This window comes from Rhagoletis pomonella, unplaced genomic scaffold (assembly GCF_013731165.1).
Source record: "Rhagoletis pomonella isolate Grant_MI unplaced genomic scaffold, Rhpom_1.0 Rhpom_scaffold_00001, whole genome shotgun sequence".
In the NCBI taxonomy this organism is placed as follows: Eukaryota; Metazoa; Arthropoda; class Insecta; order Diptera; family Tephritidae; genus Rhagoletis; species Rhagoletis pomonella.
The window spans coordinates 26580290-26599320 of NW_023458555.1; the positions used below are offsets into that span (position 1 = coordinate 26580290).

At 37.2% G+C, this 19031-nt stretch overlaps 1 protein-coding gene across 2 annotated transcripts in view; it reads left to right on the plus strand.

Annotated features, from left to right (window-relative positions):
• The window catches only part of LOC118741672 (diacylglycerol kinase eta-like), a 20184-nt gene extending 1657 nt beyond the window's left edge, over positions 1-18527 (plus strand). The window contains exons 3-11 of one of the 2 annotated variants that reach the window (XM_036473648.1): positions 121-1051; positions 1146-1301; positions 3973-4410; positions 4808-5545; positions 12792-13023; positions 13108-13480; positions 13544-14366; positions 17291-17651; positions 17749-18527. In XM_036473648.1, the coding sequence (XP_036329541.1) occupies positions 121-1051; positions 1146-1301; positions 3973-4410; positions 4808-5545; positions 12792-13023; positions 13108-13480; positions 13544-14366; positions 17291-17599 (4000 nt within the window). In that variant the 3' untranslated portion in view covers positions 17600-17651; positions 17749-18527. The remainder of the gene's footprint in view (positions 1-120; positions 1052-1145; positions 1302-3972; positions 4411-4807; positions 5546-12791; positions 13024-13107; positions 13481-13543; positions 14367-17290; positions 17652-17748) is intronic. The other variant, XM_036473654.1, reaches the window with a different exon arrangement.
• Positions 18528-19031: the final 504 nt, after the last annotated feature.

The window sequence follows — 19031 nt, forward strand, 5'->3', positions numbered from 1 at the left end:
CACCAACTGCCTCGCCTACGCCCTCGCCATCTTCCTCACTGCTGTAAGTGGAAGTTGACAGATTTCAGTTAAGTTAAGATCTAATCAATTGTCATATTTTTTTTTTTTTTGTTTTTTAAGTAATCCAAACATATCAATCGAGAAAAACGAAAAGGATCAATTCAATACAAATGAGCGTCGGAATAGCCGTTCGCTGCGCTCGACTGAACGTGAATCGTTGCAATGTCGCGCCAATAGTGTCAAGCGCGCCATGTACAATGTTGTCGAACACTCGGAACCAGGCCGACCCAAGCGCTACCAACGTAAACTCTCCATTACGCCCTACGAGGCTTTGAAAATACCATCCAGCGCTTCGGGTGAGTCGACGCCTTGCTCTTCGCCGCTGCCTATCATACCGCCAATCAACATTATCTCGCCCACTATGGAAAGCTCTCGCCTCACATGCATATCCCCACTGCCCGATACGCGTCGCGACTCAGTCGACGAAAATTTCTTCAATTCGATTAGCTTACCTGTACCGCGTCAATTTGCAGACAGTCGCCGCAGCTCAGGCGTACCCGAAGTTATACAAGAGATAGAGGAAAATGGCCAGAACGGCCATACGGAGATAGTCTATCGTGTCGGTAGGTTATCGCTTAGTGGCGGTGCCAATATTGATGACTACGGCAATCGCTTGCCCATGGTAGGAGACGGCGGTGATGTTAGCTCGCCAACTGAACGCAAAATTGACTTTCTCAGCGTACCAATACTAACTGGCGAACAGATTGTAGATCCACTCTCGGATTATCGTCCTATTGAGGTATTCGAACGCAACTATTATATGAGTCGTGAATTAGATATGGAAAAGAAACGAAAGCAAAGTGCGATTTCAGAGGACGAGCACAAAAACGAATGCGACAAGGAGGAGCAAACAGTGCCGGAAAAGGTTAAGGAGCTGCGTTTCGGTGATGTGGCTTGTCAACTGCAGGTACCGAACGTAGCCATATCCCTTAAAGCCCCAAATGTATACTCAAGCGAAAGCATAACAATCATTGACACAGATGTACCCACTGTACGTATTGTACGGCTATTTTTTATTCGATGATGAGGTGTGGATTTATGAACTAATAAATTGGTATTTCTATTGCGTTTTTGTTTTTACGCAGGAGCAGTCATCATCAGAAGAATTGCCAGGCGGTGAGGCGAGTGATGTCCTATCGGCCATTGGTGATGAGGAATGCAGTGTAGCCTCAGAGATATTCGACAGGCAACCTGAGGTGCAAGAGGCTGATCATCCATTACAACTGGGCGACATTATACAGGTTTGAACAGTTGAAGTTTTATATTTAAAATATTTTAAATTAATATAAGTGGCGAACCTTTTCAAAATAAAAATAAAATCTGGTTACACCTCGTTTAACGTTTTGTAGTTAGATTGGTCCTCCCTCCCTCTTTTCCCAATGATACTTACCTTTTCAGCAACTTGAAAATATTGGAAACCAAAAGTGACATCAATTCTTGATTTCAATTCTTCGCATTTAAATGTATCCTCTAAAGTGTTAAAGCATTAAAGTATTAGAGCGCATTTTTCATTGCCTAAACCCCCTTCCTCATGGAACCGGACAGGCAATTTATCATGTTACAAACTAAATGGGTGAAGAGGAGCTAATTGCTCCCTTGGGTTACTTCAGATACAAGCCAGGAATTAAGGCCGCGAGCCGTGAGCAGTCGCTATACCTTTCCCTTTATTTACATTTCTCTTGCAACCTATCGATAGGAGAACAAGGCAGGAGGTTTGCGCTTCCTTTTCTAAGCTGAAGGATAGCTATAATCTGGCCTGAATGGTTAACTTGTTCATTACCTTCATTCACACATAGTTTCAAATTACTGTTGAGTTATTGCGCAGGTGGCTGAATCGCATACACGAAAATTTCGTAAGAAGGATTTCAACCCACATATTGGATTGTCAGCAGAGGGCATTTACCGCCGTAGGCCGGAAGGAGTTCTCACATTTTAAGTAAAACATCAGGCCAATCAGTCTGTGTTTGTTTATACTGAATACGCAGAAAATATTGACCGACACATATGAAGCGGGAGGATGATTTAGTTAAGGCTCAGAAAGCTTAAAATAAAATAAAGTTTTTTTGTGATCGCACTACAAACAATTGTAAAATGAATACAGGAAGCATTCGTTCATAGAGACTATACAGTCGGAACCTTCCTGGACCGCTAACAGCTTTTAACTTGCATTGTGATGGAAAAAAACCTGAAAGAGGTTCTATAAACTCTGCTCTACATAGGAGTCGTAAACGACGTACCAACCCCTTTGGAGAAGCTGTAGGGTGATTGCCTATGCGGAAAAAGCATCACCCACGACTCGTCGTCAACCGTAGGAATTCTTTTCTCTTGGTATTTACCTGCAGATTTCTGATACAGTGAAATAATTGTTCTTTATTATAGATAGCGAGTGAACAAGGCATAAGTTGTCTGATGTTGCTACAGCGGAGCCATTGGCAAAATATGGGTGTATTTATTACCCAAAGTTATTACCCAGATCTTCGACACCATACTTAAGCCTGTTATGTTTTATGGAGCTCGCGTTTGATGGAATTCGACAGGAAGCTTCACAACCTAATTATAGATTTATAGTTCGTAAAACGGGCTGAGGTCAATGGCAGGAGAAGTGATTTTCACACTCTAACCCTAGCATTGCAGGCAAAACATTCGAAGCACGGACCGCAATCAATCTCAGCGAAACCTGATAGCCAGCAATATCAGCCTTTTCTTCTTCTCCTATTGACGCTGTAACAACCTATTTTCGGCAAGTTAAAAAAAGCAAGCCAGTCTGTGCCCACTGACGCCCATTGGAAATACCAAGTGAAGGCAGGTCCTTCTTCACTTGGTCGTTCCATCGAGCTGGAGCGTCGGTGTCCATTCGAAGGACATGGCGAAACCGCTGTATTTAATATGCTGCAATACTACTTCTATGGTGGGCTTCAGTCTTTCACACAATATGCTCGATAAAACCTTGCAACCTATGCTTAGAAGGCAGGGTCACCTTTACTTAGGATTGGGCAAAGGACACTGGCGGAAGTTCCCTCCATAATTTAAGTATGTTTTGTACATCTCTAAAATATCGGTGTCTCTAAAATATAAGTGTCAGCGTCGTTCCAGCTCAGTCTGTTTCTTTGTCACTGTTTCTGTGGTTAAACTCCGCCTACCTATCCGAAAACATAGTGATATTAGTCTAGCCGGTTTCTCAAAATGAAAGCTGGCCTTCAAGGTGTTTACCCTGGCCGGTTGTCGATACAGATCATCCAAGCGGTATGTGTCGTTGGAGATCTTTTGGTGCCGTTTATTTGGTTACTGTTATTTTATCCCCGAGTAGGTTTTTGGGTCAAATACACACCGATGTGGTGAGACCAGAAGTAGATCACAAGAAGATAAAGAAAATTCCAGCTTAGCGTCAAGCTAAAGAATACTCAGGGATTCAGCGGAATTACTATTACGTCCGCTGCGACCTAAAAAAATTTGCTTAACCCTCATTTAATTCCTCCAACCTTAGGCTCTTTAGGGAAGTAAGCGCTTTGGTAAGTGCTATTTTCCATATTTCGGATGGAAAATATAATCACTCCTCAAAATATATACATTCCTCAAAATGTATGAGTAGAATGTGCTCTTGGTTTTCGGCCAACAGCCCACAAAACCTGCAGTCCATCTGTTTAGAAGGCCCAATTTTATTCACTCGTAAGTAGCTCTGGAGTACATCCGTTATATGTACCGCAGAAAGGCTCCGACCATGCACGCGCAATTAGGCTCCAGGTTTTGGGAGGTAGCGAGCCCTTTCTTTGCCTTCTACCAATTTAATTTTTAGCATACGATTAGGGATTAATTCCATCATTCATATTTTGAAATTTCCATAAACATTACATTATCTCTTGAACTGCTTAGTACCTACCAGAACTACATTCTTGCCCATTCCCACTTCCACAGAATCTCGATGCGAACTCCTTCACGCATATCGATTCGCCCGAGACGAGCGACGAAACCGAAGCGGTGCCAGGCGAATCGCTCATGGATGATATCAGTTCAGTGTTGGGCCACGACATCACATGCGCTCTGCAGGACAACACCATTACCGACGACACAACGATGCTCTGCTCGGATGCCCATCCGGCACCGGTGAAGTCGATACGCAAACAATCGCTCAGCATGGGCGGACAGCGTGGCATACGACGAAATTCATCGCCACCACGTTTTGCGCAATTGGCGCGCATGGATAGCGATGAGAATCCGCAGCAGTTCGGTTTTGAGAATATCGTTTTTGAAATAGACAATCGTTGCGATGACCAAAAGATACGTGAGCCGCCACGTTACTGCAGTCTGGCACAATTTGTGGAGGGCAATGATATAGCGCGTCAGAGCTTCAAGGTGAGTTTGCGACAAATGCATATATGTATATGTAATACTTGTTCGTATATGTAGATATGTACATAAATATGTAGTAGGTATGCGTGCGCGTTATGTTACATACATACATACATACTTACAATGCTTTTAGAAAGTTAGGTGCATTTGCACTTCTTGTACGTTGTTGATGGTGTTGACGGTGTATGTGTATAAATGCTAAACCAAAACTTTGTTGCCTCTTTTTGTTGTTGTTTTTGTTTTTTGTTTTTTTTTTTGTTTGAATCGCCTGCATAAAAAATCCAAACCTCGTTCGGCAACGATCTATTTCGAAATTACTTACAAATCATATCGAAAAATGCGCGCGCACAAATTGAATTTTATCGGGATTCCCTCGGACGGAAATTACGCTCCCCAAAAGCGTCCTAAAAAGCGCACTTCCCTACGTAAACCCAAATCCTCCATACTTATCTCACAACAACAACTATCCATTGATGCCTCAACTACAACAACGACGACTACAACAACAACAACCGCCACCTACTCGAGTGGCCAACAGTCTGAGGATGATGAACTTACCACACAAACAGCAACGGCCATAAAAATTGAGATTTGCGATATTGAGACATTGGCTCAGGCGGAAAGTGAGACGACGTCCGCGACATTTTTAGATTCTAGTGATTCCCCACAACCCCAGGCAACACCCACCATGACCAACACTCTGAATACCACCCAACCAACAACAACAACAACACTTGGCTCAGCATTAAGCTCACCGAAAAAATCTGGACACGGACAAGATGTAAAGCGCATTACTTTTGATGAGTCGTGTAAGAAAGAATCCTTTGATGATGTAAATCCAAACTATCCGCAGATAAGTGTAGTTGTGCGGCCGCCAACACCGTTGCGGGGAGACGCAATCAAGCCAGTGAATGCAGCATCGGCCGCCAGTCTTTTGTCAGCCCGCATGCTGCCGATGGAGTTGAGACGGCATTCGAGTCATGCGACGACCAGCTTGACAGTGCGCGAACATGCGGAAAAGGATCGTCGACATTCCAATTACAATCCGAACTTGTTGAATCTAGATCCAGAGCATACGAAATTCTTAAGCTCCTCACCGGCCGCCAGTCGACGCATAAGCTGTGGCAGTCTGTTCAAGGTAAGTACCGAACGAAAGCATCTAATTGAAAGTATCTACATACATTTTATGAAGCTAATGTATTGAGGGAGAGTAAGGCAGAATAAAATAGGAGAGAACAAGATACATACTTACTTACTTAATTACTTACTTAAGGTTAGTGCAGTAACTAGTGAATTTTAGTTATAACTAAATATTTATACATACAAACAATCTATATTTTAAAGCGAAAATTTTTAGTAAAAAAAAATTAAATGTTTTGTTAGGGATTTTTTTTTTTAGGTTAACACACAATTTTACGAATGATTTTTCTTAATTTATATTTCAATTGCCTAAAAAATTCAAAAAAAATGCAAATATAGCAAAATCAATTGGTACGTATTTCAAAATTTTTATACTCGCTCGATACTACTTTCTGCAAATCATCTGCTGTAACTTTCTGACAATACATTAATTAACAAAAAAAAAAATACACTGTCAACCCAAAAACATATACCTACCTCTAAATAAGAATGTTTGACACTAAATAGCTACATATGTATACACAATGTAGTATATTATACATGTATAACTTAGCTTACACCACACACTATCAAGACAAATACGAGGTATGCAAGTCACCTGCAGTGAAAAACTACAAAACTCGTTCATTCAATGATGCTGAGTCAGAGTAGTTCGTTAACTGGTATGATCCTCATGCAGACGCTGACTAGTTGCACCAATTTAATTTTATTTCATTTAAATTCCATTTACATTAAATTAAGTTACGTTTAAAATATTTACACATAAAGGATACACGAACCAAGCTATCCTTTAACTGCGACGGTAGCGATAAACCTTCAGTGGAAGCGAACGCGGAGTGTTTACCGCTCAAATTTCAGATGAGCTTGTGTGCACGCAGAGGTTGTGCTTATATCAGAAAGCTGAGCTGCCTAGAGATGAGCTGAAGAACAAAGCAACCTAGAGAAACCGAAAAAAAAAACATTTTACAATACTTAATTTGAAATACCAGTTTCAAAATATTATTTTTTTTTTAATTTTAATTTTCATGCAAATCTTTTTGCCGTCCAATAAACATTGTGGCGAACGTTCAAAAACTACCTTCGATATCCAATATGAGTATCGAACTGAGAGCTAACGTATAACCAACCTTAAGGTTCAGTTAGTCTAAATTTAATTTACGTAAAGTAACATAACTGGCCAAAGCAATATCGTTTTGTCCAGGAATTTTTTGTTTTGGTTTGGCCGCCTAGGCCAAGTGACCATCAGCTGAAAAGGAAAATATGAAAACAAAATATTTACGCTTCTGGCTAAGTTGACGTGTTGAGTAATCATTGACTATTTCTCACGTATGTTAAGTTAAGACTACACCAACTAGACTATTAGTTTTGCAACGTTCTGAGTATGTTGGAAATATATTCAAAATGAGTTCGAAAGAAAAATCAAAACCATAGTAACAAGAGAGAAAGTGAAATACTGCTCATTCTCAAAAATAAATATAAGACACAAACTCTCTCATTAAAATTTCTATTCGATAATGGGCGGGACTTCGAATTCCTAACGAAGGAAAAATACATTGGTTAATGAAGGTTCCGTTTTGCTGGAGAAAGACCTAGCTCTCGAATCGAATACTAACCTATTCCACATTCATTATCGAAGATGAGACTTGAAAAGAGAATTTTTTTACCAATCATTTTCGAACTGTTAACCAAGCCCAATGTTTATTGGATGTATTCATTTTTTATGTATGTACACTCATCAGAATATGTTTCCGTATAGTGTTTTTTTTTAATATTTGCAATGTTTTTCGAAATAAATTTTTTCGTTACTTTTTAATAGTTAGAAACATAGTTCATTCTGCATCAAATGGCTCATACAATAATGATTCAGAGTTTTTTAAAAAATTTAGGAAAATTCGACAAATTGTCACCAAAATTTTCAAGTTTTAAACAAAATCTTTTTGAGTATACAGTTTTGTATCAAATGCCATATAAATAAATGGTTCAAAGTTTTTACAAAATTTAGGAAAATTTGACAAATTTTCACCAAAATTATCAACTTTTAATTTAGAATTTTGTTGAGTATGCAGTTTTGTAGCTCACTCAATTTCAGTATATGGCTATAATCGGTTGATTTTTGAGATTTTTTTTTGCTTATGAGATTTTGTTCATTTTCTATATATAACGGATGCATCTATCATGCATCTCATTTGTATGAGAAAAAATACCGAAGAGAGTCAGTAAAAATTGTTAAAAGCTGAAAAATTAACGAAAAAAAATGTATTACGAAAAACTTGCAAATATTAAAAAAAAACACTGTACGGAAACATATTCTGATGAGAATATGTATTATTATTAGTTTTCTTAGATTTTGTAATTTTTAATTTTTATCTTATATGTATGTACTTGACCATTAGACAAACATTTATTATGTAACAGGTGCAGCGTTTTTAACAAAGTGTGTTTAAATCGTTACCATTAGATTATTACCTTTATTGCGATTACCATTACTTTTACAATTACCTTTATCATCGCTATTACCATTACCATTGCTATAACCATTATAATTGCCAAGGTTACCAGTCACCAGTACCATTACAACCACCATGATCATTGTCGTTACTATTACCATTCCCATTAACCAACATTAAAATTACCGTTGACATAACCATAACCATTACCAATACAATTACCATTTTATATATTAACGCCATTACCATTGCAATTACCTTTACCATTACCACTACCGTTGCCATTACCGTTACCATTACTATTACCATTAACAATACAATTTACATTAACAATACCATTACTATTACCATTACCATTACCATTAACATTACCATTATTACTAGTATTATTATAACCACTACAACATTAAAATTACCGTTACCATTTCTGTTACCATAATCATAAAAATTTGTTGTTCACACCTGTCTGGTTATCAGTTTATCTGGTGATATGTGATCGTATGCACTAGAGAATAGTAATTTTTAACTATATAACCTAATCAAGCAGATGTGAACGCCTACAGTCTTAAATTTGGAATACTGTAACTTTCACTGCAGGGTTGAAACACTGTTATATCACATAAACAGACTGTCTAGTTACTCAAAGTGAATCCCTACACACAACCTTACAATGTACAATAAACAGTTTTTACATGATTCACTCACCTTTTCTTCATTCAAACAAGCAACGATTTAATGCAAACAAACATGCATACATACACACTTATAAACTACCATTAAATCTTTTGATAATAAATACATACGCATTTGTCTTCGCTATGGGTGTGGTTGTAGAAGAAAAATTCGACGAAATGTCTTTCGAAGCGCACTTATGGATTGTTGGGTTTACGTTTCTTTGTGGTTGCTGAGCCGGATATACGTTTAGCAACTTTGGCTCTCATAAGACCACTTATAGTTACCATTGGTAAGCATTGCGTGTCGTCTACCTTAGGCTATCTTCTCAAACAGTTCATCCTTAGGTTTAATCAAAAATGTCCAAATCTTTACCCGAATACTTCTGAATTCCCTTTGAAAATGTGGTATTAACTCCCCAAATACTCGTTAAATCCTTTACCGTAAACCTTATGTACAAATCTTTGACGACACCATTTATGACGCTTAAATATTTGTTTTACTCAGGTGTAAATAGTTGAGCAAAGCAGTTACTAATCGATTAGTCTCATGCGTATAAATTGAGTTATTCCTAACGATAAAGCAAGCTTTAGCCGACCTGTAGGATTTTTTCCGTCATATTATTGTTGTGTGTTGATTGTTAAAAAAATAATCCACTTCTGTTATATGGATAGAGTAGAAAATTGATTTATTTGGATGACACATAATACTCGAAACGATTGCAAAATTGTTGCTATTTATATACACAAAAAAATAGTAATAAAAACATATTTTCCCTCTCCATAAAATATAGATATATATAAACTATATGATAACCAGCGCACGGATAGAATTTTTTTCTTAAACCAAAGCAGTAACAAGAAAATCGAGACTTGTTTTTGAACTTAGAAAAAATATTCTTTTCATCAATAAAATCGAAGAAAATATAATTTGAAAATAAACAAAAATATATTTTCATGATATAACTAGTAAAATAAATTAGAAAACGTTTGTTTAACTCAAGAAAATGTTCTTGAAAACTATGTATTTAATAAATTAAGAAATTTTTTTCTGTCCTCCGTAAAATGAATAAGTGTGTCATTTTGCTCGCGTAGCAGTGGCGGACAGAGTAGAGCTCTGGAGTGCCATTCGAGAGATTCGAGGTTCGCAACCTAGCAACTTCCCTGTCCAATGAGTCACATATGACTCATTTCTGTATACAATAACGGGCAGATTTTTTGGTTTTAAAGGTACGCGGTATTTTTGTAATGGATACATGGAAGTTTGGCAAAAAAAACCTAACGTACAAAGAAATTCAAGAAAATTTCGCGACTTTTTCCGGTAAGTTGTCTGTTAGTCAAAAAGTGAAACTTGCAATAAATTAAACTCTAATTAATCATAGAAAATTTTGACAAAATCAAACATGTTTCTTATTAGAGCAATCCAACAGAATGCCTTTTTATAAATTTTTTGTTGGTCGGTATGTACTTTCCAAGCTTTTCTAGCAAATAATCCAGATAGATGCACCCCGCGCATCTTTTTCCTACCAACTTATTGTGTAAGACGCAACTGAATGTAAAGATTTTGGATCACTGGAGGATATTCAAGATCTTTGAGGGAGGTTATGTTCTGTAGTTGATGCTGCTGGTCCAAGGAAATGTCGGATAAGACGTTCATGGACTTGTAAGGCTGTCAACTTAGGGCCGTCTGCCAGCTCCTTGTATATGCATCTAGTATTGATAACGATGACTCGAATCATCAAATCTTTTTTTGTTGTACCTAGTTATAATTTACATAAAGAGAACGTAATGAAGTGAGTTGGTCTTGTATATAAATGCTTTTGCTGAGCTTCATTATAGTCGATTATTGCATCTGGTTTGAATACATTATCCCTATTTGTTGTTCCGCTATACATACCATCTCCATGGCATATTGGGATCATAAGTAGGCACATCACGTTTATAACGCAATTTCAGTAAAGTATATTTTCCTTTTGTTATACTTGTTCTCCCTTCCCCAGTTTCGCTTTTAAAACCTCTTTTGCCAAACCAATCAGTTTTGTGACTTTTTCGGTACTCAGCCAACGGTAAGCTAGTATAATAAGTATGTAGTTGTCTAACTTATGCGATATTTCGGAATAAATTTAGTAGGACCATGTGCAACTATTTATTGAACAGGAGTCATAAATATTTTTATGCCATAGCGATCTGAGTTACAATGCACGTGCAGAACGTAAGAAATCGTAAGCATCTGTGGATTTTAGATCTTCCATTCGTTACCTGCCACCCCTAGCATTATAACCATTCGCATTAATTTAAAGATCCATTAGGTATTTAGTTCACTACGTCCAGTTACTTTCATTATAGCTATCGAGTAAATTAGCATGTTGAGCGTTTGGCTTGTATGCTTATCTCTCTCTATCGCATAAAATTTACGTATGCCAGAAGGAAACAGGTTGACAGATGCAAAGCCCGACGCAATTATTTTCATATGGATTTTCCTCATCTAATTGACGTTAAGATGCATGGTGCTGAAGAAACTGTATCGTCTTACGTCCATGAGTCACATATGAGTCACACAATAAAACAAGTAAAACAAATGAAATCGATATATAACAATTTATAAAAATTACACTGCCGGCAAAAAGTATTGGCACAGATGCTTTTTACATTATATGCAACAATTTTTATTGTCATATTTTTCCGACAATTTTTTTTTTTAATATGTTCATTCCACAACAAAAAACAAAAAGAAAATATGATTTCTAAACTTTGGGCAAAACTCGTGAAAATTCAGCAGATAGCAGGTATAAGGATTTTTAGCCCAATAAATTTTATTGTAATAAAGTAAAAGTTCTAAGTAACTACGAATTACCGTTGATTTTTGGCAATTGTTTTCCCGTAGTCTCTTCCATACAAAAATAAAATTTTCGAAAAATACAAAAACAGAAAATTCTCAAAAATCAATGCAATTTTTGACTATCTGCGAACGTGCATTTTGTATGCTAGCATTTAATGGGCTACAAATCTACATACTCAAAAAAAAAATCTAAAAAATCTTAATAAAAATTTTCATGAAAATTTTCCGAATTTTCGCAAGTTTTGCACAAAGTTTAGATATTATATTTTTATATTTTTTGTTATGGAATGTACCATATATTTATAAAAAGAATGCCGGAAAATATTACAATCAAAATTGTTGCATATTTTGTAAAAAAGCTGCTGTGCCAATACTTTTTGCAGGTAGTGTTTATATTTTGGTATACATACTATATGAAAGCTATTAAGCTTACTAGAACAAAAACCCAGTGGGCGTGGGGCATACATTACCTTAAACGGAAAAATTAAAACTGATTTTCCTTTGAAAACATCTCTCAACGGTTGCCAACCAAATATTCAAATAACGAACGCAAAAACACATCTTTGAGAATAACACAATATATTTGAAAGGTAATATTACGAGGCACTCTTAGGTACTTAACAATCACCAGGTATTTTAGATCTATATTTCAATAAAGTAAAAATAACTTACACTGATCATATTCCGCGAGCACCGAGGCTGATCTCCATTAATTACGAGAGTGTTTATATTCCTGCTTTCACTTTTCATTTCATTGTACATAATGTACTTATTACAAATACATAAATACATACGTACTTATAAGCTCTATGGTGTTGCTTTGTTTACTCGATTCCGCTATCCCCATTCTCATCCTAAGTACTCTTTGTAAATGTCTTTCCAGTTGATTTCTTCTGTGCTTCTCGTCTCGTCTACAACTATGAGTTAACATTTGTGCTCTTATGTCTTCTATGTTTCTTTCTGCTGCTTCTTCACTTCATACAATAAATACTTGTAATGCTAATGAAATTAATTTTGCTCTCAAGTACAACAGTTGATCTAGCATTTCCGCCAAATGATTAAACAAAAATACACAAACACACACAAAATTTACATAACTTTTCCACTTTCTCACTCATACTCTCCCTTGTAAACATGTTACACTCACCGTACTCTCTCAAACACTTTCCTCCTCTACTTACTAGTAGTTAGTGCAATACTATCCGATGATACTTTTCACACTACTTAGCGGCTGTTCTATTGCTTCCACTATTGAGATACATAAAATATAAAATCGTCTCTTTGCAGCCCAATGAAGCGCTACCAAATCTGCAGACATTGAGAGGCTCCAAATCTAGCCTTTTTATGGGGTCAGCGCTCTTTGGCTTCGATCATTTCGGTGCTGGCGGTGTCAGTGGCACAAGTGGTGACAAAGATCGCGACGACAAGGGCAACAAGGATAGAGAGAAGTGTGCAGGTGAAGAAGGCGTTAGGAAAATGCCGATTATCAATCCACTTGTACGACTGCCAAATTGGCCAAGTGAGTATCGCAACTGAAAAGCTTCTAAGGTTCAAATACAATTTTAATGCTAATTGCTAATACTTTTACGCTCACTACTTCCAGCACTTGCGAATGGCACTGGCTTCATCTCCAAGTGCCTACTAGCCAATGCAGATACACTTTGTGCTGCCGTAAGTCCACTTATGGACCCCGATGAAACCTTGCTGGCAGGGTATCATGAGAAATGTGTGATGAATAACTACTTCGGCATTGGCATTGATGCTAAAATCTCACTGGATTTCCATAATAAACGCGAGGAACATCCAGAAAAGTGCCGTTCGCGGGCCAAGAACTACATGTGGTATGGCGTTTTGGGATCGAAGCAATTGTTGCAGAAGACCTGTAAGAATTTGGAACAACGCGTGCAATTGGAGTGTGATGGTCAGCGCATACCGTTGCCATCCCTGCAGGGCATTGTAATCTTGAATATACCGAGGTGAGTGTTGCTTGGCGTCTACCAAAGTTCTCCCCACAAAATGATATTCCTCCTTCTCCACAGCTTCATGGGTGGTACTAATTTCTGGGGTTCCAGCAAGAAGGATGACATCTTCCTCACACCCAGCTTCGACGATCGCATACTCGAAGTTGTCGCCGTCTTCGGCTCTGTGCAAATGGCTGCATCACGTCTCATAAATTTGCAACATCATCGCATCGCCCAGTGTCAGAGTGTGCAAATAAATATTTTGGGCGATGAAGAAATACCCATACAGGTTGATGGTGAGGCATGGCTCCAGCCGCCTGGCATGATACGCATTCTACACAAAAATCGCGTACAAATGCTATGTCGCAATCGCAATTTGGAGGTGTCGTTGAAAACGTGGCAAGAGAAGCAGCGACAGCATAGCATATCAATACAACGCGAGCAGTCGTCAACTGCCTCGGAGCATGCCACCTCCACGGATGAGGTGCTGTCGGAGCGCGAATGTTATGTACTTTTGAATTTCATTGAAGCAGTTAGTTCGCTTGTGAAATGGGTGAAATTCCTGATTATTTCTCATCCATCTCTGCAACACGATCTCTACGCTGTTGCTTGCCGTGCATCCGATGCTCTCGAGTCGATACATCCACAGGGTAAATTGCTGGAAGGTCCCACTCTACGCACCAAACTTGTGGAGGTTATCGATTCCTCGCGTCAATTGTATGATGATGCCTGCAATTTGTTGCGCGATCGTGGGCACAGTCTGATATTGCGTGAGGATCTTGAGTTGAAATTGAGTGCGGCCTTAGCGAATATGGAAATGGAGTTGAAGAAGTGCTCAGTACAGAAATGCATCGATGGAAAGTTGCGCGCTTACTTCAACGCTTTGGCGCCAAACGAAGAGGTAATTCGTAATACTTTGTTATGCAATTTACGACTAGTCTATATTTATGAAACAACTACTAGCTTTAGCTTATATGAACATCACTGTCCCAAATAATGCGGGCTCGAAATAATTTTGCCCCGAAGGCTATCTCACTAAATCTCTGTATCTATCTTCTGCGACCAACATTTTCGGTTTTTCGTGGGCTAAGGATCAATGCAGACCCAAGCTAGGGCCTCTGAGTGGGCAGGAGTAAATTAGTTAAGTATATCTTTTGACTCCTCAGTCCTTGAAAATAGTCAGGCAATCTTTGATCAAGTTCGAGTGGTTAGAGGTGCATACTACCACTACACAGGGCCTGGGCTAAGTCCCTGTTCCAAGCAACGTCTATGTTAGAAAACGTTTGTTTTAAAAACGGTCGCCCCTCGGCAGTTGATGTCAAACTTTGGAGTGTATTTCTGCCATGAAAAGGCTTCCCATAAAATCCGTTTGCCGTTCGGATTAGGCGTAAAACTACCAGCTGCTCCATCTGGTTAACCGCATAAAGATGCACACTATAAATTTGGAGGAGAAGCTCCGCCAAATACTTGGCAAAAATGTAGGCGCCAAAATATTATTATTATTTTCTATTTTTCTAAGCTAGTAACAAAAATTAGCAGCCACTCGAGGTGATTACTAGCTACAATAACTAGCTCTGTCTGTACAAGAGCAACAGCAAGTCCACAGTTAGGGAAATATTAAATTATAGAGCTGGAAAACTATCGATGGTCGTGGCCATCGATATTTCCCATAGGTGATAGTCACAACCATCGATAATGTCGATACTATCGAAAATGTCGACACTCTCCATTGTACTATAGATAGTATTGATTAGAAAAGTCCAAAAATTAAACATAACAACTTTTATTTAAAATGAGGTCAGAATTGCTAAAATATGGCCATATTTTTGTTAAGGGACAAAAGTTTATCAGAGGTCTGAATTTTTTGTTTCAAACTAATTTTTTTGGATTTATTTATTTTTTAATTTGCATTACTCATAAACATGTGCAATAAATACATATGAATATGCGTTGTATATTTTGATAACATCAGCTTTAAAACGCAAAAAAAAATAATAATATCAAAAAATTTTTGTTTTTTCTACGCTCTAATCCATATTTTACAGCATAATCTGGACACCAAAATCAAAACTAGACTAAAAATTTCGCAGTTGTCGCCATACGCAACACAAATTATTGTACAATAACACAAACATGAGCAATATATCAAAATGATATTGATTTTAGCGCAATAACTGTGTAACTAATTTAGTACAAGCAACCCCATACACCACCCAAACGACCGACGCAAGCCCCATATTGCGCAATGTTTTTGTGTGATTCGGGGGCCTTATAACATCAGCGTATGCAAAGAAATTCAGGGTTGTATTTCCCTCACAAAATAACCAAATAAAACTTATAAATATCTGCATATACAATATTGAGACTTTAAACAACAAGAAAAAAAGTATTTTCCTTTATACTAGTAGTGTAATTCATAGTTTTCAAAAATTCATTTCCGCCAGCCAAAAGTATCAATATGGAGCATTTGTGAACAAAAAAGTATCAAATCTTAAAATTTAGAAAAAAAAGTATCAAAAATGATACAATTGTATCAAAACGGCAACGCTGCTCATAAACAGATACTCCTTTTATTGATCTTTGAAATCTTCATTTTTCTCTATTCTTCTATGTGTATAACTAATGTGACCAACTATTTCAAAGCTCAAAGAAGTACAAGTTACGTTGGGTTAAGTTAACGCCGCGAGCCGATTACGAAATTTCAAATGCGGCTAATTTCGATCTCTGAGAGTTCGGTGTTTGTTCAAAAGTGCGAGGATCAGTTGAAATTCATAGTCTCACCGCATGAATACCAATCGCACAATGGCCTGTCAGAACCCCCATCACTAGCCCTGGAGAGGTAATGTGTTTTAAAGTGCCCTATAAAAACATTTGCTGCAGCAGATAAACGTCTTCTTTTCCTTTTTATGGCACAAACGGACTCGGTTTCCCTTAGGCCAATAGCAGTTCGTGCTGCCCCAGTGTAGGTGTGCTTCCTAATGCTCCTCTAGTTCCTATTTTACAAGTGTATCCTTCTCTACTGAGTTCCACCAGACAAGGGCTCCTTGAAACTATATAGGCTTAAATCTGGTTTCCTAGAGCTAATGAGTTAATTTGGGCGAGAGTGCTCACCTTTTACCGATACCTCCCCTACAGCAGTACAAGGCAATCGACGCCTTTTCTACCTTACCCCAATGTTAGGCTTCCACGACAGCCGCCGTTGATTGCCCACCTAGTTACCTGGTTCAGGTAACCTTGAACCAGATCAAAAAGGGTGTGTAGAAATCGTCCTTTAACTAAAAGTTCCACATCATCTATATAGGCAATCACCCGACAGCCCATTTTTTCAGTTTCTCTAGAAGGTCGTTTACAACCGCAATCCAGAGGACTGCGTAGTTGCTTCCAATCAGAATTGACTGCGTTTGCCTGGAGATTATTTTAAATTACGTTAGGTAAGGGGTACATTTAGGTAAGTTTGTTGAGCTACTGAAGAATACTTACCTAAAATATATCTTAGAAACGCTGCTTTTCCAAAAATTTGTTATTAATCGACTACACAAAAAGGAGAAGGTTATAAATTCGTCTGAATATTTTTTTTATGTGTGTTACCGCATAACTTTGGACCACGTTAACCAATTTCCAAAATTTTTTTTTAAGGAAAGGTGTTATCTCACAGGTTGTCCCATATTAATTTGGTTTGAGTCCGATCATCCGATAATCTTAAATTCGTGTATGAGAATCGAAGTTTTGTTTTTTGCTTAAAAACTACTTTTTGATTTCTTCAGTTTCAATTGTTCAAAGTACTATTTTTACCATTATTCATTTTTGCACTTTTTTCTTCTCCAGGGCGATGGCCGACGCAAATCACGTCCCTTCTGGGTGCGTTTACGTTCCGGATCTACAGTTGGCCAAACACAACTCAAACCGCAGCTGACAAATACACGCGAAGCCGTTAGCAATTGGAGCGTTAACGAAGTGGTCACATGGCTTGAGACGATGCAGCTATCCGAATATGTGGATAGTTTCCTAAAGAACGATATACGCGGCAAAGAACTACTTACGCTCGGACGTAGAGATCTCAAAGATTTGGGTGTTGTAAAAGTGGGACATGTTAAGCGTATATTGCAAGCAATCAAAGACATGAGCGAGAATTAAAGAGATGGACAGAGAGAGAGAGAGAGAGAGCAGGCATGGGAGATGAGTAAAGGTAAGTGGGGTGAATTCAACTTGATGAAGCGATATTTTGAGTAACAGCAAATGAAGTAAATGAATTAAATTTTTTAATCCTCTTCTGTATTTTCTAGGTTGGCCAAGCAATCAAAAATATAAGCGTGAATTTAAAATAATACGAAAATTAAATAAATATGTAGAATGAAAAGCCTGAACAAAATAGCCTAGATGGGATTACTGCAGTGCTGAACGAATAACCCCTTGCATGGAGCGAACTAACGTTCTTAACGATTTTGAGGCAGCTTTCAACATTTAAGTTGAAAAATTAATTTAAAATGCTTAAGTATAAGTGATTAAAGTTAAGAGGAAAACGATTGAAGTATTAAATTAAAACAAGCAAACTATGCATAAAACAATCATATTTTTAGTAAAGATAAGTTTAAAGATTCTGTGAAGTACACTAAAGTGCGAAACAACAAAGAATCAGAATGTTAAGTAAATTTTTCTGATGTGCTTAAACGAGCTCCATACGATATATGCCTGCTAAGCACACACTTACACACAAAACCTACACACTAATTTAACGAAATGAGTTTTTTAGCCCTTCTTGCACTCAAAACCAACCAACAAACCAACAAAAATCATAGCTTAAGTGATGAATAAACGCGTATTATTTAATGAATTCTTATTCAACAAATTAAATTAGTATTACCGAGATGCTATTCGTTGAAAATAAGTCACTAATTTAAATCTTGTAATTTCGAGAAAAATAATAAATTGTATTGTTTTTCACCTAAACTCTTACAATTTCGAGAAAAAGAGAATTAAAACCCCCTTATATTGACCATAACGCAAGTATTATATAAAAAAAAAACGAATTTAAATGTAGTTAAAACGTGTATTTTTTTTTTAGTCTAAGTACCTCAGTAACTTCTTAGGTATTTATTGAAAATTAAATTTAAAGTAAAAAAAAAATAATAATAATTACCTAAAACCGAATAAATGTTTCTTTACGCTTTTAAATTTTAAGTAATTAACACAAAAATTTTAACTTGGAGAATTTTCGCAAAAAGCACACTTCGCGCGCAAAATAAAACAATTCTAAATTTATAAGCAATCTAAAGTTTAACTATCATTACAAAACATATATCATCAATATCATTATTATTATTCTATACATTAAACAATCACTTAAAAACAGCCAAATACATTTTCGGTAAATGTTTAAGTAAAATTAGGAATTAGAAAACGAATGAACATTTTGTTACATAAAATATGCACGTAAAAAATACATTTCAGTCCCTTAAGTGTATTTGCATTTTGAGTAAATAATTTCGGAGCTATAAAAAATGGCGAAAAGTTACGATAAATGTAGATATGTATGCATAACTCAGTGCAGTCATAGCTGTCTGTTTGT